The following is a 21,698-nucleotide window of genomic DNA, read 5'->3' on the forward strand; positions in this document are numbered from 1 at the left end:
TACAGCTTTTCTTCCCCATGTGAGGTCTGACAATAGTCAAGTGTAAGGGAGATGCCTTATGTTTCTGGCCTTTTGAGTTGGAATTACACATATATTTTCATTTATTTGGACAATATCTATTGATAGTGATGGTAAAGGATCAGATGAAATGTGGTTCAGGAATAGAGAGTATTAAAGAAGCACAGGTTTCTTGTCAGCGCCCACGGCCCTGAATATGTAGTCCTTCAGCGAGACATAGACTGCCTGGAGTGAATTCAGTGTCCTCGCCTTAGCTCACCACAGTACACTGTTGCCTTTCACCCTGCTCCGAAAGCCAAGTGATGAGAAAGGGTGGGAAAGTCTTGGATGAGAAGGTGTCCAGGAGGCACAAATTCATGGCTACAATTAACTCAAATCAGCCATGTTAGTCACAGTTATATCAACTGATATAACCTGTAAATCTTACTTAGCTCGGAAGACTACCATTTTCTCTTAAAAACTGGTGATTAGGTTGTTTATGCTGGTAAGTTGCTATATTAGGTTTATTATAGATCAAATAGGTCTTGAGAATGTCATGCTATAGATGATCAAATGTAAAAAGAATTCACAAGGAGATCTTTATAGAAAGTATATATGCAAATAATCACTAGATGCACCTAGCTATCTGTTTTGCTCTAACTTGTGCTTAGTAATGTAGTTTTAGAGCACTCTTCCCCCTTTTTAGATGTTCTTCCTCTGTGCACAACTATGTCTTTTATGTTTACTATATTGTCATTGTTTATTCATGAGTCTGTCTCTTAGCTGTGAGTTCCTTGAAAGCAGAGTTGGAGGTCTTAATAGTTTTGTGTTCCTCATGGCGTAGCACAGTGTTTGGGCATATGATCAGTAAGGGCACAGTAGCCTTTAATTAATTAATGATTTGTTGATTGATTGCATTTCAGGAGCGTCTTACTGGAAGGATTCTGTTTCTGTGGTGAGGACCATAATCTTTGTTTTATCTTTGTTTCAGTATTTGCCCTTTCTGTGTAATTGCTTTTACTTTTGTGCTATAATCATTACGTGATTATCAAGTACTTTCTTTTTCTTACCATATCTTGGTATTTGATTGTGAGTTGCTAATTCTCACTAATGGAATATTTTGAAAACTGAGATTTCTTGAAATCACCAAGGCTTTTTGTTGGATGAGATTTGTGTTAAATTCTCTTGAAAATCTGTTTCGATATGAGAAAAGAAAACTTTCTCCCTTGGTTCTTTGCCTTGGGTGTTCCCTTGTCTTTCATCATGCTTACTTCCTGTTTGAGGAAGGATTTGAGTTCTGTTTCTGTAGTTTTCAATAAGATTCTGGTTAGTTTCTTGACTCTTATGACAGTGTTATAGGTGGACTTGAAGTATTTCTACAGTTCCTTAGATTAAGAAAAACCTAAAGTAAAACCAGCCCTTGAGATTTATTTTTTGAAGGTGAAATACCTCTTTAAGCTATTCCCATTGTGGTCAAATATATTAGTTTACTGTCCAAATGTATTAGTTTACTGTCATGCTTTCCTTTTTTATTCTGGAGTCCTTCATTTCTAATCTAGTCTTGTTCTCTAGGATTATGCATAGCTGTCCTGCTGGGATATCATATCATAATCATCCTGGAAATTCCCTTTACCTCTCTCATGCTACAGTCAGTGTTTCCTGGATCCCTTTTCTTTCCTTTGTTTACCCCCTCATTTTGTTGTAGGACATTCTCCTGTAGCTTTCTGGAAAAGGTACAGGAGAGATTGTTTGTACTTTTTCCTTGTTATATTTTTATAGTACCCTATTCCTATTTGGATGTAATTTTCTTTTTCTCCTTTTCTGAGAATATTTGGAGGTTTTCATATTTTTTTCTTCTTTCTTCATTATTTCTGTTCACTCCTCCCCCTTCCCCCATTTGTTTGTTTTGGTACCTTTCTTTTTGGAATCTTCCTTAATTTTTGGTGTTCCTTGGCAGTTCATTCATTTTTTCAGTCTACTCTATTGATATATAATTTACATACAATAAAATGCACAGATTTTAAGTATTCAGTTTAGTAAGTTTTGACAATCATATTCGCTTTTGTAGCCACCACCCCGATCAAATATATAAGACATTTCCATCACCTCAGAAGAGTTCCCTTCTATCTCTTTGCAGTGTCTGTTCCCTACAGTTCCAGCCACTTCACCACCTGTCAACCACTGTCTTTGACATCACAGCTAGTTTTGCCTCTTTAAGTCTTTTATATAATGCAGTCGTATGGTATATGTTCTTTTGTGTCTGGCTTATTTTGCTCAGCATAGTTTTTGAGATCCACTTATGTTGGTGCATGAATCAGTGGTTTCTTCATTTTTATTGCAGAATACTATTCCATTGTATGGATATACCACATTTATTTATTCATCTGTTCAAGGATCAAGGGGTTGTTGTTTCTAGTGTTTTTGCTATTGTTAATAAAGCTCCTTTGTATGTTTCTGTACAGTATTTTCTTGGGTAAATAGCAAGGATTGGAATTATTGGGTCATAAGGTAAGTATATGCTTAACTTTATAATAACTGCCAAACTGCCTTTTTATTTTAAAGAGTGATGCATTAAAAGATTGACTGGAAGACTTACATGTTTGAGTATATCACTTGTTGACTTGTGGATTTTCCTTTTGGGAACCCAGCCATTTCTAAAGGGGGAATGGAGACATTCCCCTCACCCCATGTCAGTAACAGTAGGTCTTTGTTCTAGAATCATTTACTTTCTTCAGAGAAGAATCCTCATTGATTCTGCCCAGGTGATATATATGTGAGAATAGGGCAAAGGAGGGCAGCTGGATGCAAATGCTCACTTAATCTTCACCTTTTTTCATACCTCATTGTCCTTCCTATAGCTCTCAGCTAAATTAGGTGTTTCCATGTATGGAGCCTTTCTGTGTCAGTGTCTCCAGAGAATGTATCTCTGGTTTTTGATATATATCTACATCTAAAAGTGATGTGCGGGGGATGGGGGGTAGATGGTAGATTGGTGCGTGACTGTGTTGTGCTGCAAGGGACCTGAGAGTCTAAGCACTCCTCATATAACTTTCAACCAATTTCTCTTCAATCCCACCTTTTACCCTCACCCCTTTTTTTTTGTGGTAATTGGTACAATGAATTCGAGTCTTTTTTGGGTGCTCTAGACAGAGTAAGTTAGTTCACTTTCTTGTTCACATTTCTCAACTGCTGGTGCTTAGGTTTCAACTTTATTTTATTTGCTCAGGTCAGTCACTCCTCCAGACACTAATGTTCCCCAGAAAAAATTGACTGCCTCTTAGATCCTCAGTTCTTTTTTCTCCTATTCTCTTTGTCCTTGTGAGTTTATGTCCTTTTTTATTCTTGCTGTAATTTTAGTGAAGTCTTTGGAGAGAGAGGAGATAGAAAAACCACACGTGTTCAGTTTTCTATTTTTTCCAGAAATTGCTTTTTCTTTCTAAAACTAAAATAACTGCATTAATATTATGTTTTCCTACCCTAAAATTTTACTAGGCTTGATTCTCTTTTGTTTTCCATCTTGCCTGAATCTTTATTTTTAAAGTTTTCAAAGTTTCACTTGTACAATGAACGCTTTTATGTATTCCTTATCTACAGACGAACTAATTGTTAGATTGTTTATTTTGAATAAAAATACTATTTATTTTCAGTAAATATGGATCTCTGGCAGTATTTTAGTGTCTGATAGTTTCTTTTGTGCATATACAATAACTTATTCAATCTGTCTTCTGCTGATGGACATTGTTTGCTTTTACAAATGCTTTAAAAAGCTTATATGTACATTTTCTCCTGTTATAAGGGAATAAATTCATTCGTCATCTGGTTGCTATTTTTTTAACATATTACCAAACAGTCCTTCAAATATCTGTAACCAACAGTGTATGAGATTATCATTTTATATCACAATGATTGATTTTTCTTGTCTCCTCCACTAGACTATGAGCATCCTAATTTGTTAGTAAAACCATTAATGAAAATTAGGCATATTGAAGAAATAGGTATTCTGGTAGCTGAAGTAATTTCTTCTTTTTTATTGTAATTTATAAAATGAGCTTTGTTCTGTTTCTCACTTTTGCATTCTAAAAAGGAAAAAAATTAGTAACTTGGGGCTATTAATATTATGAATTCATTTTTTAATGAATTAAGCATCTAGTATCCATACTTTTCTCTAGCTACTTATTCAAGTATTAGTTCTTATTGTTTTATCATTGCCCTACAGGTTGTTGAACTCATGAACTTTCCCTCCCTACCACAGACTTTCATTGAATGATAATCTGTGTGCCAGGGCAGTCTTTAGTCTTTATCTTGCTGGCCCTTTCTGCCTTACTTGAGACTGTAGACCAGCCCTTTTTCTTGTCCTTTGGAGACTACACTCTTGTTTTTCCTGTTCTAACTATTCCTTGTTGATCTTGTTTGAGTATTTTTTCTTTTTCCACAGGTACTGTAAGCTTTGGTTTCTCCCAGTTTTGTCTCTGTCTCATTTGTGCTCTTCATTCATGGCTTTAATTGCCACCTATAGGTTGATGACTCTCATCAAACCTCTCCTAAGGTTTACACTCATAATTGTAAAAACCCAATGGATCTCCCCAAGGTTCCTCATTTTCAGTATGTCCTTATCAGAATTTATCAATTTTTTCTTCCTCACTATTTTTTTAAAAATATTTTTAAAATTTATTTATTTGGCTCTGCTGGGTGTTAGTTGCAGCATGCAGGATCTTTGTTGCTGCGTGCGGGATCTTCATTGCGGCATGCAGAATCTTTAGTTGTGGCATGCAAACCCTTAGTTGCGGCATGTGGGCTCTAATCTAGTTCCCTGACTAGGGATTGAACCTGGGCCCCCTGCATTGGGAGTGCGGAGTCTGAGCCACTGGACCACCAGGGAAGTCCCCACTTCCTCACTTACTCTTTTTCGTACATTTCCTTTCTACATGCTAATACCATCCTTCAAGTTTCCCAGGATAGAATCCTGAGTGTTATTCTAGATTGCTTCTACTTTTAGTCAAGCTTCAGATTCTACTGACTTTTCCTTCTAAATATTTCCCAGATTTAGCTCCTCCTTTTCTTCTCTTAGTAGCAGTCTATCTTTTGCTTCCACATTTGTTCCATTCTCTATAGAACTGGTAAACTATCTGAATTTTATCTGACTGTGTCCTGTTTCCTGTCTGCCTGGAGTTTGTATCTGAATTGTGTCTGACAGAGTCCCTTCCTTATTATGACAGAACCGAATTTCTCTGAATTGGTCAATGACTGCTTTAGGTTTATCACTTACTACTCCCTGCCTTATTCATTTTGTTCTAGTAACATACAATTCTCCATACTCTCTATACATCATGCTCTATGCATTATACTTTGAAACAAACTATTATGTCTGCCTGGCATGCCCTTGTCCATTTTGCCTGGGTTAGCCTTTAAAAGTTTAAGTAATCATCCTCTCTGTCCAGAAGTCTTGTCTTTCTTCTCTAGCATGGGATAAAGGTACCAATTCTGTTACCTCCATAGTGACGATTGTACTGACAACATAATACTAAAGAGTATTTATTTTTCTGTCCTTGTAGACAGAGATTGTTCTATTCAGTGGAAAAAAGCTTCAATGCCTAAAATAAAGTAATGACTCAGTAATTTTTTTTTGAGAGTGGGTGTCTAAAAATTATAGTTTATTAGAATCATCTATTTATAGGTTACTTTCTTTGTAGATGATGACATGGTCTAAGGTAAACTTAGGGGGTGTCTTCTGCATGGTTAGATACATGCTCAAAGAGTAGAAATAATATAATTTTTATCCCAGAGGCAATGAGTGCATTGCTGCTAAAAACATATTAATGCCAGCGTCTAAGGCCATTTAGCTTACTTGCTAATTCGAAGTACTTGTTACCTCTTCCTTACCCCTGCCTAAAATTTGTATGCATAATTTAATTTTCTGTCATTTGAAAATAGTGGGTCAGGAATTTGCATATTTATTTTCTAGATTAGATTTGAAAATATTAGAATTGTGAAAAATATCTTTGGGTTTATTTGACTTATTTGGAAAGAGAAATAATATTTGCCAATTTTTATTAGGAATTGGGTTGAAAAAATGTAAAGATTTTGAGAGATGACTTTTCTCCTCTAGTTTCTTACCCATCTTCTCTTTCTGAATTGCAGTTACAGATGTAGAGCTGAAACGACTGAAAGATGCCTTCAAGAGGACCTGTGGACTCTCATATTACATGGGCCAGCACTGCTTCATCAGAGAAGTGCTTGGGGATGGAGTGCCTCCAAAAGTTGCTGAGGTAATCTTTATGTTCTAGGTTTTCCTTTGAGATAGTTACCACCAGCCTGAATTCTTGAGGGTTCTCCTGGTCTTGACAGATTTAATCTTCCCTATAGTTATTTTTCTTGCTGAGTAGGTTAACAGATCTTGTTTTAGATGTCAGTATGGCTGTGTTCTTAGAGGCCAAATGGGAGTACTGCAGAGCTGCAATTCTGCTTCTGTGTACTTCTGAGCTTTAATAGCCACTGATTATTATCATGGGACCATTTATATCACTAGCTTCTTATTCTTATAAACTTCATCACTCTGACATAATTTTTATGTTGGGAGTATTTTTATAAATTTTGAATTTAAAACCTTTCCATATAGTAAAACCTAATTAAATTAATTCTGTAAAATTAAATGTTGTACATGAAATACTAGCTTATTGGAATTTGTAAAGGCTTATTTAAATTCTACTAAAAATTTTAGGTAGAGATAAAATGAGCTAAGTTGATATAAATATCCCCTTTCTAACATTAAGTTCACTATTTTATAGGTATATACACAGATATGTCATTCGAAAGGTGAAATGAGAATAAAATTAATAAAACAGTGAAAATTGTAATAAGAATTTTAAGCTTGGTGTATTTCATAAAACCTTAATTCACCATTCCTAATTAGTGACAGTTGATATTTCTAACCTGTGCTGTGTGCTTTTGAATCTTATGGTTTACATAATATAGAAATTACATTTATTGCTTTTTTGTGTGTTTTAATCTTTTTTTTTTTTTTTTTGGTGGGGATATATGTTGCATTAATTCTGTTTCATGTATTCTTGTGTAAAATTATGTACTTTCTTGCTCTGTCATTATTTTGGATTTATGACAGGATTAGTTTTTTTCCTGATACTATTTATTGGGTTCTCTTTTTCAGTATGAATTCATCTTCCTATTTTCTTTTAATTTATTTGTCTTAAGTGCTAGTATAATATAAAAATTTGGAATTCAGAATTTTTCATTTTAGGATATAACTAGCAATTTAATGAGATAATATAAGTTGCCCATTAGAGGAAGGGATTTAAACTGAATCCATAGTATTTAAAACAAGATGCTTCCAAATTCAAATGTATACTAACTTGAGCCTTTCTTTCCCTCAGCTTCTTCCTTAAAGTCAAAACTGTCAGTCTCTGTAACTTCATGGTGCTGGGAAAACTTAGGTCAGAATATCTGATTTATCTCTTTGGCTCATGTATAAAGATTTACATGTGTACATCTACATACCTATAAACAGATGTCCATTCAGGTCCTTGTCCATTTTTTAATTGGGTTGTCTTTTTATGCTTGAGATGTAAGAGTTCTTTATATATTCTAGGTCCCAGTCCCTTATAAGATACATGATTTGCAAATATATTGTCCCATCACTCTCTTGATGGTGTTCTTTGAAACACAAAACTTTAAAATTTGATAAAGTCCAGTTTACCTGTTTTTCCTTTTATCACTTGTGTTTCTGGTGTTATGTCTAGGAAACCATTGCCTAACCCAAGGTCACAAAGATCTACTCTTCTGTTTCCCTCTAAGGATTTTAGCCCTTACCTTTAGGTCTCATCCATCTTGTGCTAATTTTTGTGTATGGTGTGACGAGTCCAACTTCATTCTTTTGGAAATAGTTCTTTAGTCGTCCTGTTACCGAGTCCAAGCTCCTGCTGCTCGCCACATGACAGGTCAATAAATTGAGAGACGCGTTGTGGGGGCAAGGAATAACGACTTTATTCCGAAAGCCAGCAGACCAAGAAGATGGTGGACTAGTGTCCCAAAGAACCATCTTCCCTGAGTTAGAATTCAGGCTTCTTTTATACTAAAAGGGGAGAGGGTGTGGCTGGTTGTTGCAGACTTCTTGGTGCCTTTGTTCTTGCAGCTGTCCACGGAGGTCTGATCACAATGTTCCTAGACCTCCTGCAAGACAAATGTTATTCTCTGTTCTGTAACTTTTTATCTTATATGAATGAAAAAGTGTTATACCTTTAAAAAGTCAGAGCCTTGAGAATGGGCTATCTTGTATATTTCAGGCTATAGGCAACATTCTTTTACAAAAGGTGCAAAGCCTGCATGACTAAGCACAGGCAACAGAGCGCAAAGGTTAGAGCTAAAGGAATAGATTCAATATGGAGTCAGGTTTATTCTTCTCTGTTATAGTCCGAGCAACTGTTTGTTGAAAAGATTATTCTTTCCCATTGAGTCGTCTTATCACTGTTGTTGAAAATCAACTGATCATAAGCATAACGTTTTACTTCTGGATTCTCAATTCTATTCCATTGCTTTCTGTGTCTATCCTTGTATCAGTATCATATTGTCTTGATTACTCTAGGTTTATAGTAAGTGTTGAAATAAGCAAGTGTCATTTCCCCATCTTTCTAATTTTTCAAGTTGTTGCCTCTATTCTGGGTCCCTTGCATTTACATATGAATTTTTGTATCAGTTTTTCAATTTCTGCAAAAGAAGTAGCTGAGATTTTGATAGGGGTTGCATTGAATCAGTAGATTGATTTGGGGAGTATTGCCATTTTAACAATATTTAAGTCTTCTGACTCACAAAATTAGAATGCCTTTCCATTGATTTAGATTTTTAATTTCTTTCAGCAATGTTTTATAGTTTTCAGTGTACAAGTCAAATGTCCATCAATAGAACAAAATGTGGTATATCTAATCTATAGAATGGAATATTGTTAATAAAAAAGGAATGAAGTTTTCTGATACATGCATGGATGAACCTTCAAAACATTCTAAGTCAAATACAAAACACCATGTATTTTTTATTCTATTTGTGTGAAATGGCCAGAATAGCCAAATCTATGGAGACAGGAAATAGATTAGTGGCACTTTGTTAAAATTTTAGCTGATTTTTTTCTTACTCGCTTGCATGGTAGCTGCCTCTTCCTGCTGTTGTTTTGGAGGAATCTATCTTTCTTGAAATGTCAGATACAGGTTACCCTGTTATAACTCAGCTCTCCGATATGCTCGAGAAATGTAATATGATAGTTAAATGACTTTTTCTTGTTTTTAGGTTAGGAGTGACACTCAGGCTTTCTACATCTAAGGTGGAAGTGGAACTCCCTGGAGCGTCATTTTTATGTGAATATTTCGTAAATTTCATTTCACCCAAAATTATTTCAAGAGTCTCTGTCCTTTGGACTATCTTTTAAGAATCATCACTGGCTAGAATAATTAAAGTATTGAATAATTGTTTTACAAGAATGATCTTAATTTTAAATTGTAAAATCCATAATGATAGTTTCAAATTTCAGTTTCATTGTAGTTAACACTTTTTTGTGTGTAAACTCTAGCACAGTATTAAACACAAATAGAAATTTTATAAATGCTTTTAGTGATGATGGTGAACTTCATTTATCCTATGGACCTAGGTTTATTTTAAGTGAGGAGGAGTACTATTAGCATGTGAATATTCATTAGTACATATAACACTGTGTAAGTTTTAAAGTACTATAAGGAACTAAGTACTTCTGTCTTTAATCTCTGGTATTTTCTCATGAAAGTATGTCTTTATAGTGTCTCATACAATAATCTCAAAGGATGAGTGAACCCCATTAAGCTCAGTTCTGGAACAGTTGCAGCATTTATATAAAATGAGCTTGTAGCTTATTTCAGGCACCTCTCCAAGACAGGCAGGTTAGTAGATAGACTTCAACTTTTGTGTGTATTTGGGAAAGGGAGAGAATTTATGAGTATGTTTCATCTTGCAGAGTACAAAGTTATTTGCTAAAGAGGAAATAGTACATTTTAAGTAAAATGGAAGTATAGATCTGGGCAGATAGTTTTGAAGTTTGAATTTAGATATAGTGGGTAGGCAGACTCATAGAATGAAGGATCTGTATTCTGTAGTTGCAGCAAAATCTTGTTAAATGATGGGATTTCTAAACAAAGTGATTAGTAGCAAAACTAAGGAAGTAATCATTCCACTGTATATGGCTCTTCTGCAATCTTTCTTAAAATCCTTCTAAGAGTTTCCTATGATAAATTCCAAGACAGGCTATTTTGGATAAGGAAAAATAACTCAAAGCAGTTTAAAATTTTTAGAATCAAAGCATTGATTTCATTTGACTCATTATTTTCTAGGATAGATTAGTGTACTTAATATTTTGATGTAATTCTGATCTTGCTTATAATAATAGCTATGTGTTATTTGAACAAAATATTAAATGAATGGAATTTGAGGGAATTAAGAAAACAAGGTCAAAACAAGGTGAATGGAAAACTGTGTTCTACTTGAAATTGGACTTCTCTGAACCAAGGCCACTAACTCTTAATTATTCAGTGTTTTTTCTTTAGTGTGTCACCCATCTCCCAACCCCTATTCCCCCAAAGAAATCTAATGACAAAACATTTCCATGTAGTATTAATTTGTAATCATTTCCTCTTGTTTTCACATTCACTTAAAACTGGTTTTCACCATTTACAAAATATGCGATGCAAGTGAATTGATAGTTGCTACTCCTTAACTATTTCTTTTAACTGGAAACTCTTAAATCTCTATCCCAGGATTGATTTCAATTCTGGATGGCTGTCTAGGATAAAAATTCCACCCCACCTTCCTCCATAAAGCTGTCTCTGACAATTTTAGCCCACACTGTTTTTCTCCCATCCTTAAACTCTTAACAGGCATTAAAGCCTGCCTCTGTACTATGTAGTACAATGTTTTTATTAGATAATGACTAATTGTTCATTTAAATCTTGTCTCAACTAAGTTATGATTCTTGACAGGCAGACTTTATGACTTTTAAAAAAATTGGCCCCAGAGTGTTGTGCATATAATATAAGCTCAGTGAGTATTTTGATTTTTTTGTTTTGTTTTGTTTGTAAGTAATTGTATATTCTTCAAAACCCTATTGTAAGAATGACCAGGACAATGACCAGGAAACCATACTCCTAAAGTCATTTAGCTTTGCTAGCTTTGCAGTCTTTGAACATTTAACCTTTTCCAAATTAGAGGAAAATGCACATTTTAAGCAAAAGCAATTATAGAGCCTGGAGTGTTTTTAGACATAGTGGTCAACATGTGAAAACAAGCAGCTGATTAGTAGGATATTTTTCCATTAGTGTTGGTAAATTTATGCTGAGGTATTCATAATGCATTTAGATGCCCCTTGGGACTAGGGACATGCATTTATTGAGTTGGCCAAAAAGTTTGTTGCGGTTTTTCAGTAAGATGTTATGGAAAAACCCGAATGAACTTTTTGGCCAATCCAATACTAGACAGTCTAGGTTTAGGGGGCCTATCTGACCATAGAATAATGATTTGTGATTGTTTTTTTGTTTTGATGTTAGTTGATCAGTATTACTGATTACATCCCTTTATGTTGGATTTACTAGCATCATGGATAACAACTTTCTTGACAACTCTAGCCATTGTCAGCTCCTGATGCTGTTGATCATTGACTATTATAGTATACTAAAATAATATGTTCATATCAACCAGAGAAAAGCAGCTAATGTTTTCATGTTACATTAAATCCTAGTCTTGACATTATGGCTAACAGTAGAATGCTAAGCAGGATACTAGTGTAAAATCTTTCTCTGCAACTAGAATCTGTAAAATATCCACTAGTCTTTTTTTTTTTTTTTTTTTTTTTTAATTATTTATTTATTTATTTATTTTAGTTGTGTTGGGTCTTCGTTTCTGTGCAAGGGCTTTCTCTAGTTGTGGCAAGCGGGGGCCACTCTTCATCGCGATGCGCGGGTCTCTCACCATCGCGGCCTCTCTTGTTGCGGAGCACAGGCTCCAGACGCGCAGGCTCAGCAGTTGTGGCTCACGGGCCCACTTGCTCCGTGTCATGTGGGATCTTCCCAGACCAGGGCTCGAGCCCGCGTCCCCTGCATTGGCAGGCAGACTCTCAACCACTGCGCCACCAGGGAAGCCCCTATCCACTAGTCTTTATCTTAACTGCATCACTTTCATTCAGTGTAATATTCATGCTAGTTCTTAAATTGCATTGTTGTTGTTGTTTTTTTTTGTATTTCTCTTTGTAAGACCAGACAAAAAAGATTCCAAGGGCTCTCTTAGATGAAGATAATAACAGAATATATCACTCCTTTCTTGTAAAATTACATATGGACTTTTAAAAAAAAAAAATATGCATTATTGTCTTGATGGTTCTTAACTGCCAAGTTTTATCCTAGAGCAATATTTAAACAGTTTCATAAGCTATTGAAAAACAAAGTTTATAGCAGAAGAGCTGACATGTCATTAAGCATAATGGGACTAGGGAATTACTTGTATAAAACATTACATCAAATACATTACATAAATTATAAGTGTTCTAAGTGGTATGCCAGATGTCAAAGAAGTTACTCACTTATATTGGTACTAAAAAATACTCTTATAGAAAATAACTTATGCATAATCACTTATTTTGAATTCTTGGTGTATTAAGTGAGCCACTGACGTGACTAGTGTAGTAGATGATAAAAATAATTGACATCCTTTTCAAATCAGTCTTGATAAGACACTTCTATCCAATAGCATATTCCTTAATTGGTATTATAAGGTAAAATAAGGTTGATTTAATTTATAATCGAGAGTGTTAAAAACCTCTGCCTAAATTTAGCTGATAAAATTCAGCTGAGTTTGACTACAGAAGTTGGAAATTTTATATAAAAAGAATTGTAAATGGTGGGAAAAGCAACTAACATTTTCTAAACTTGGGTGAATGTAAAAGGAAGGCATATTCATTCTTATCCTTTTCTCCCTTTCTGCATGCCCATGGAATAAATATAGCTGTATTTTATTGAGCACCTACCTAATAAATTTCTTTTCTTTTTTAAATTTATTTATTTTTGGCTGCGTTGGGTCTCTGTTGCTGTGCGTGGGCTTTCTCTAGTTGCGGAGAGCGGGGGCTACTCTTCCTTGCGGTGCATGGACTTCTTATTGCGGTGGCTTCTCTTGTTGCGGAGCACAGGCTCTAGGCACGCGGGCTTAAGTAGTTGTGGTGCATGGGCTCAGTAGTTGTGGCTCGTGGGCTCTAGAGTGCAGGCTCAGTAGTTGTGGTGCACGGGCTTTGTTGCTCGGCGGCATTTGGGATCTTACTGGACCAGGAATCGAACCCGTGACTCCTGCATTGGCAGGCGGATTCTTAACCACTGTGCCACCAGGGAAGTCCCTAATAAATTTCTATTTGTAGCAGAAATGGAATGATTTTTATGTTTGCCTTGCATATGGTAGTTATTATCTTTTAAGACTATCATCTTTGAGTAATATGAGTTATTATATTCAATACTTAGATTAAAATATAGGGAGAAGAGTTGTAAAATACAGTTGAACTTTCTGTATTTCCATAATTTTGTCATTAAGTGATAAATATGAGAATCCTTCCTTAATGTACTTCTAAATGTAATTTCTTTTTTTAAAAATAATTTTATTTATTTATTTTTGGCTGTGTTGGGTCTTCGTTGCTGCACACGGGCTTTCTCTAGTTGCGGCGAGTGGAGGCTACTCTTCGTTGCAATGCACAGGCTTCTCATTGTGGTGGCTTCTCTTGTTGCAGAGCAAGGGCTCTAGGTGTGCGGGCTTCAGTAGTTGCGGCATGCGGGCTCTAGGGCGTGCAGGCTTCAGTAGTTGTGGCTCACGGGCTCTATAGCGCAGGCTCAGTAGTTGTGGCGCACAGGCTTAGTTGCCCCGCGGCATGTGGGATCTTAGTTCCCCCGCGGCATGTGGGATCTTAGTTCCCCAACCAGGAATCAAATCCATGTCCCCTGCGTTGAGGGCGGATTCTTAACCACTGAACCACCAGGGAAGTCCCCATCCTAAATTTTTTAAACTGAAATTTTTATTAAGATAAATACAGATTCACATGCAGTTAATAAGGAAGAAAACAGAGATCCTTTTTATATTTTGCCAGTTTCTCCTTGAAGATAACATTTTACAAATGCATAAAATCACAATCAGGATATTGTCACTGATGTTATCCACTGATCTTATTTCGCTTTCCCCAGTTTTACTGTGTGTGTGTGTGTGTGTGTGTGTGTAAAATTCTGTACAATTTTATAACTGTGTGGGTGTATGTATCTACCACCACAATCAAGATACTAAATAGTTGGTAAAGTCACCAAAGCTTGATAGTTTGATGAGCTTTGAGTTTTCTGGCGTTATAGGTCTTCTGTTGGTAGAAGTCCCAGAATGGAACCCAGGTGCAATACGGTTTGCCACTGTCCATTTATCAGTCTTCTTCCAGCAAAGTTCCTTTGGTTTCTGGTTCCGATTGAGTCGATTGAGTTTGGTTTGGGGCACTTCTCATGATATCCTTTAGTTCCTGAGAATTGGAGTCCCTCATTCAAGAATGTTTGAGGATCCTTTTGTTTGTCCAAGAGAGCCCTGAAAAAGGATCAGCAGCTTAATTTTACTGGTATTTTGAAAGCTATGTATTGAAGTTTTTTGGACTGAAAAATAGTCCCCATTACTGATTTTCATTTTTTTTTTTTTCCCTCATTAGGGTCAGGAATATTTTTTCAGTAACCCCTGGGAACCACATTAAGCCCTCACCAGCCTATTTATTTGAAGGATAATAGTATGTTTATTTCATATCCTTGAACTCCAAAGAGATACTACCTGAACTTATCATTAGTCTGTTTCTCTGTTAGGTCATTTGAGAGCATCATGCTATAATGGCCAAGGTTGTTAGTTTTATCCTTCTGTGGGTAATTTCAGCTGAACCCAAAATTGGCAATATCGTAGTTATATATAATAACATGGTTTGCAAATGTTACAGGAGGTATAAATAAAAGTAATTTGTTTATTTGAAACCAAACCTTTCCCTCAGAGATACTGTATGACTGTGAGAGACTTTGGTTGTTGTTTATTAATATTATATGCTAGCTACTTTATTAGCTGCTTTGCAAATATGTTGTTTAGTACTTTGAACAACCACATTATGCTGTTAATGGGCATGGTGACTTTGAATACTTGGTAAAGATTGTGTTTTCCTAGTGAATTCACAAATTTTTATCTATTTATTTAAGTTATATGACATTTGTCATGATGCAGGTACTAATGTTACTACCATTTTTTTAAATAAAAATAAGTACTTTTAAAAAAAGTTAATTAATTTTTAGCTGTGTTGGGTCTTTGTTGCTACACGCAGGCTTCCTCTAGCTGCAGCAAGCGGGGGCTACTCTTCATTGAGGTGCGCAGACTTCTCATTGCAGTGGCTTCTTTCGTTGCAGAGCACGGGCTCTAAGTGCACAGGCTTCAGTAGTTGTGGCTTGCGGGCTCTAGGGCGCAGGCTCAGTAGTTGTGGTGCGCGGGTTTAGTTGTTCTGCGGCATGTGGGATCTTCCTAGACCAGGGCTCGAACCCGTGTCCCCTGCATTGGCAGGTGGCTTCTTTTTTGTTTTTTTAACATCTTTATTAGAGTATAATTGCTTTACAATAGTGTGCCAGTTTCTGCTTTATAACAAAGTGAATCAGTTATACATATACATATGTGCCCATATCTCTTCCCTCTTGCATCTCCCTCCCTCCCACCCTCCCTATGCCACCCCTCTAGGCGGTCACAAAGCATCAGGCTGATCTCCCTGTGCTATGCAGCTGCTTCCCACTAGCTATCTATTTTACGTTCAGTAGTATATATATATCCATGCCACTCTCTCACTTTGTCCCAGCTTACCCTTCCCCCTCCCCATATCCTCAAGTCCATTCTCTAGTAGGTCTGCATCTTTATTCCCATCTTGCCCCTAGGTTCTTCTGACCATTTCCTTTTTTTTTTTTTTTTTTAGATTCCATATATATGTGTTAGCATATGGTATTTGTTTTTCTCTTTCTGACTTACTTCACTCTGTATGACAGTCTCTAGGTCCATCGACCTCACTACAAATAACTCAGTTTCGTTCCTTTTTATGGCTGAGTAATATTCCATTGTATATATGTGCCACATCTTCTTTATCCATTCGTCTGTTGATGGACACTTAGGTTGCTTCCATGTCCTGGCTATTGTAAATAGAGCTGCAATGAACATTTTGGTACATGACTCTTTTTGAATTATGGTTTTCTCAGGGTATATGCCCAGTAGTGGGATTGCTGGGTCATATGGTAGTTCTATTTTTAGTTTATAAGGAACCTCCATACTGTTCTCCATAGTGGCTGTATCAATTTACATTCCCACCAACAGTGCAAGAGGGTTCCCTTTTCTCCACACCCTCTCCAGCATTTATTGTTTGTAGATTTTTTGATGATGGCCATTCTGACCGGTGTGAGATGATATCTCATTGTAGTTTTGATTTGCATTTCTCTAATGATTAATGATGTTGAGCATGCTTTCATGTGTTTGTTGGCAATCTGTATATCTTCTTTGGAGAAATGTCTATTTAGGTCTTCTGCCCATTTTGGGATTGGGTTGTTTGTTTTTTTGATATTGAGCTGCCTGAGTTGCTTGTATGTTTTGGAGATTAATCCTTTGTCAGTTGCTTCATTTGCAAATATTTTCTCCCATTCTGAGGGTTGTCTTTTCGTCTTGTTTATGGTTTCCTTTGCTGTGCAAAAGCTTTTAAGTTTCATTAGGTCCCATTTGTTTATTTTTGTTTTCATTTCCATTTCTCTAGGAGGTGGGTCAAAAAGGATCTTGCTGTGATTTATGTCATAGAGTGTTCTGCCTGTGTTTTCCTCTAAGAGTTTGATGGTGTCTGGCCTTACATTTAGGTCTTTAATCCATTTTGAGTTTATTTTTGTGTATGGTGTTAGGGAGTGTTCTAATTTCATTCTTTTACATGTAGCTATCCAGTTTTCCCAGCACCACTTATTGAAGAGGCTGTCTTTTCTCCACTATATAGTCTTGCCTCCTCTATCAAAGATAAGGTGACCATAGGTGCATGGGTTTATCTCTGGGCTTTCTATCCTGTTCCATTGATCTATATTTCTGTTTTAGTGCCAGTACCATACTGTCTTGATTACTGTAGCTTTGTAGTATAGTCTGAAGTCCGGGAGCCTGATTCCTCCAGCTCCGTTTTTCTTTCTCAAGATTGCTTTGGCTATTGGGGGTCTTTTGTGTTTCCATACAAATTGTGAAATTTTTTGTTCTAGTTCTGAGAAAAATGCCAGTGGTAGTTTGATAGGGATTGCTTTGAATCTGTAGATTGCTTTGGGTAGTAGAGTCATTTTCACAATGTTGATTCTTCCAATCCAAGAACATGGTATATCTCTCCATCTATTTGTATCACCTTTAATTTCTTTCATCAGTGTCTTATAATTTTCTGCATACAGGTCTTTTGTCTCCTTAGGTAGGTTTATTCCTAGATATTTTATTCTTTTTGTTGCAATGGTAAATGGAAGTGTTTCCTTAATTTCACTTTCAGATTTTTCATCATTAGTGTATAGGAATGCAAGAGATTTCTGTGCATTAATTTTGTATCCTGCTACTTTACCAAATTCGTTGATTAGCTCTAGTAGTTTTCTGGTAGCATCTTTAGGGTTCTGTATGTATAGTATCATGTCATCTGCAAACAGTGACAGCTTTACTTCTTCTTTTCCAATTTGGATTCCTTTTATTTTTTTTTCTTCTCTGATTGCTGTGGCTAAAACTTCCAAAACTATGTTGAAGAATAGTGGTGAGAGTGGACAGGCTTGTCTTGTTCCTGATCTTAGTGGAAATGGTTTCAGTTTTTCACCATTGAGGACGATGTTGGCTGTGGGTTTGTCATATATGGCCTTTATTATGTTGAGGAAAGTTCCCTCTATGCCTACTTTCTGGAGGGTTTTTATCATAAATGGGTGTTGAATTTTGTCGAAAGCTTTTTCTGCATCTATTGAGATGATCATATGTTTTTTCTCCTTAAGTTTGTTAATATGGTGTATCACATTGATTGATTTGCGTATATTGAACAATCCCTGCATTCCTGAGATAAACCCCACTTGATCATAGTGTATGATCCTTTTAAATGTGCTGTTGGATTCTGTTTGGTAGTATTTTGTTGAGGATTTTTGCATCTATGTTCATCAGTGATATTGGCCTGTAGTTTTCTTTCTTTGTGACATCTTTGTCTGGTTTTGGTATCAGAGTGAGTGATGGTGGCCTCATAGAATGAGTTTGGGTGTGTTCCTCCCTCTGTTATATTTTGGAAGAGTTTGAGAAGGATAGGTGTTAGGTCTTCTCTAAATGTTTGATAGAATTCGTGGCAGGCGGATTCTTAACCACTGCGCCACCAGGGAAGCCCCCTGTTCCTACCATTTTATGAATGAGAAAAAGATACTGAATCTTAAGGATGTTAGGTTACTTGCTCAAGTATTAAAGCTAATGAGCAGATCCAGGATTCAAGTCCAGGTATCCAAATCCTTGTTAGCTACTGTTCTGTGTTTCCCCCCGTGGATGATGATAATAACTAAAATTTATGGAGTTATTTACCATGCACCTGGCTTAGGGTAAATATTTTATGTAAATTATCTCATTTAATTTTCACTGCACCATGTGAATGTTGCTATTATTAATAGCACCATGGAGGTGCTATTATTATTAATCCCATTTTCTAGACTAGCAAATTGAAGTTATATAATTTATTCAAGACCATACAGCTCCTAATTAGAAGAGCTAGGATTTGACCCTGGGTCTTTTTGGTTCCAGAGTTGTTAACAGTTATGTTTCACTGAAAACTCAGGTGCAGTTGCAAGCTCATACATTTATTTGTCATGTTGATTCTTTTACTTTTATATAAGATGTACAGCACTGTGTTATTTGGTCTACTGAAAATCTGTCTTGTCTGGTGACTATGGCTTCATTTTTTACCTGATTTAGATCTCTGTCAGTATGATATGGCTTTTGAGGACAACTAGGAAATACATGTCTTTTTTTCTTTCTTATTCTCTTTCTGTACTTTTAAACAAATGATACATTCTCATGGTTCAAAATTTTAAAAAGAACAGACCTTGAAAAAATCTCCTTTCCACCCAGTCCACTAGGCATCTAATTTCCCTCCCAGAAGGAAGGACCTTTCTTACCATTTTTTTTCTTTTTTAGATTTTTTTTTTTTTTTTTTTTTTTCTGGCTGTGCCGCTTGACTTGTGAGATCTTAGCTCCCCAACCAGGGATCAAACCCAGGCCGCTGGCAGTGGAAGCACAGAGTCCTAACCACTGGACCTCCAGGGAATTCCCTCTTACCAGTTTTTGATGTATCCTATTAAAGATGTATCTTAAAGGTATGAATTGGGATATTTACTCTATTTTTTAAAAATTGCCGTCACAGCAGTTTCTTTAGATTTCTAAAACACTTTGTTATCTTGGAGTTTACAGAATGTAACTCCTGGGCTTTTTTTTTTTTTTTTTTTTTTTGGTAAGAACATTTAAGTTCTCTTAACAAATTTGAATTAGTGGCATATAATATAGTGTTATCAACTATAGTCACCATGTTGTGCATTAGATCCTCAGATCTCCTTATTCATCTTACAGCTGAGAAGTTTGTGCCTTTTTACCAACCTGTCCCTGTTTCCCCCAGGCCTTGGCAGCTACTGTTCTACTCAGTTTCTAAGAGTTTGACCTTTTTTTTTTTTTTTTTTTAAAGAGATTCCACATATAAGTGATACGATGCATAATTTTTATTTCTCTTTCTGGCTTATTTCTTATAGCATAATGCCCTCAAGGTTTATCCATGTTGTTGCAAATGGCAGGATTTTCTTTTTTCTCATGGCTAAATAATACTCCATTGTATATGTATACCACATCTTTACTCATTCATCCGTTGATGAATACTTAAGTTGTTTCCATATCTTGGCTATTGTGAATAATATATGTTGCATTGAAAATGGGAGTACATGTATGTCTTCAACATCCTGTTTTCATTTCCTTTGGATATATTCCCAGAAGTGGAGTTGCTGGATCATATGGTAATTCTATTTTTAGTGTTTTGGGGAACCTCCATACTGTTTTCCATAATGGCTGCACCAATGTACATTCCTACCAACAGTGCACCAGTGTTCCCTTTTCTCCATATCCTCACCAACACTTTATTTTTTTCTTCCAATTTTATTGAGATATAAGTTGACATACAGCATTGAAGTTTAAGGTGTACAGCATAATGATTTGATTTACATATTTCTTGAAATGTTATCACAGTAAGTTTCATTAACATCTGTCATCATATATAGATATAAAAAAGAAAAAAAATTTTTTTACTTGTGATAAGAACTCTTTCGATTTACTCTCTTAACAACTTTCATATATGCCATACAACAGTGTCTCTTGTCTTTTTGATGATAGCCATTCTAACAGGTGTGAGGTAATACCTCCTTGTGATTTTGATTTTGATTTTCCTGATGATTAGTGATGTTGAGCACCTTTTCATGTACCTGTTGATCATTTGTATGTCTTTGGGAAAATGTCTATATTCAGTTCCTCTGTCCTTTTAAAAACCAGGTTGTTTGATTTTTTTTTTCTTTGCTATTGAGTTGTATGAGTTCTTTATATATTTTGGATATTAACCCCTTATATGTAATCTACAAATATTTTTTTCCCATTATATAGGTTGCCTTTTCATTTTGTTCTTGATTTCCTTTGCTGTGCAGAAGCTTTGTAGCTCGATGTAGTCCTACTTTTTTGTCTTTGTTGCCTAGAATGAATGTGTGTTTGGGTTTGTGTGGTGTTTCTCAAATTTGCCTGATGATAAGATATCCCAGAATGCTATTTATTTGTTAACTGTGTATTTTTGGTTACTGAGAGAAATAGGAAGGTAAAAATATCTTGGCACAAAGATCTCCATTCTTTAAAATGGCATTTTAGAGCCCACATACTCTTTTTTTCTTAAACATGTTACATTTTATTTTATTTTATTATTTTATTTATTTAGTTTTTTGGCTGTGTCAAGTCTTAGTTGTGGCACTCTGGATCTTCGTTGCAGCACGTGGGATCTTTTGTTGCGGCATGTGGGCTTCTCTCTAGTTTTGGCACGTGGGCTCCAGAGCACGTGGGCTCAGTAGTTGTGGCACGTGGGCTCTGTAGTTTGGGGCACACAGACTCTCCATTTGAGGTGCACAGGCTCAGTAGTTGTGGCGTGCAGGCCTAGCAGCCCCGTGGCATATGGGATCCTAGTTCCCTGACCAGGGATTGAACCGCGTTCTGCGCTTGGAAGGCAGACTCTCAACCATTGGAGCGCCAGGGAAGTCCCCAGAACCAACATATTCTTAAATGTAACTACAAGGCAGCATCTGCATATGACAGCACCTTGCTGGTATTCTCTTAGTTTCACTGTTGACTTCCCTACAGGTTTATTATTACCAGTAGCCAATGTATATATGTGCAGAAAGAGTGCTCTATGCTCATTACTTCTTTTTTTTAAAATTTATTTTATTGACATTTAGTTGCTTTACTATGTTGTGTTAGTTTCTGGTGTGCAGCAAAGTGATTCAGTTATGCATATAGATAATAGTTTCATGCTTATTACTTCTTGACTTGAACTGGATTCATGAGAATAAGGCATGAGCAAAGGATAG

The 21,698-nt window shown here is 36.0% G+C and overlaps 1 protein-coding gene across 2 annotated transcripts in view; it reads left to right on the top strand.

Moving 5' to 3' along the window:
• Positions 1–21,698, top strand: part of USP32 (ubiquitin specific peptidase 32) — a 196,527-nt gene that overhangs the window by 59,266 nt on the left and 115,563 nt on the right. For both annotated transcript variants that reach the window (XM_059907602.1, XM_059907603.1), the window contains exon 2: positions 6,136–6,263. In XM_059907602.1, the coding sequence (XP_059763585.1) occupies positions 6,136–6,263 (128 nt within the window). The remainder of the gene's footprint in view (positions 1–6,135; positions 6,264–21,698) is intronic.

This window comes from Balaenoptera ricei, chromosome 20 (genome assembly GCF_028023285.1).
Source record: "Balaenoptera ricei isolate mBalRic1 chromosome 20, mBalRic1.hap2, whole genome shotgun sequence".
NCBI classification, from domain to species: domain Eukaryota; kingdom Metazoa; phylum Chordata; class Mammalia; order Artiodactyla; family Balaenopteridae; genus Balaenoptera; species Balaenoptera ricei.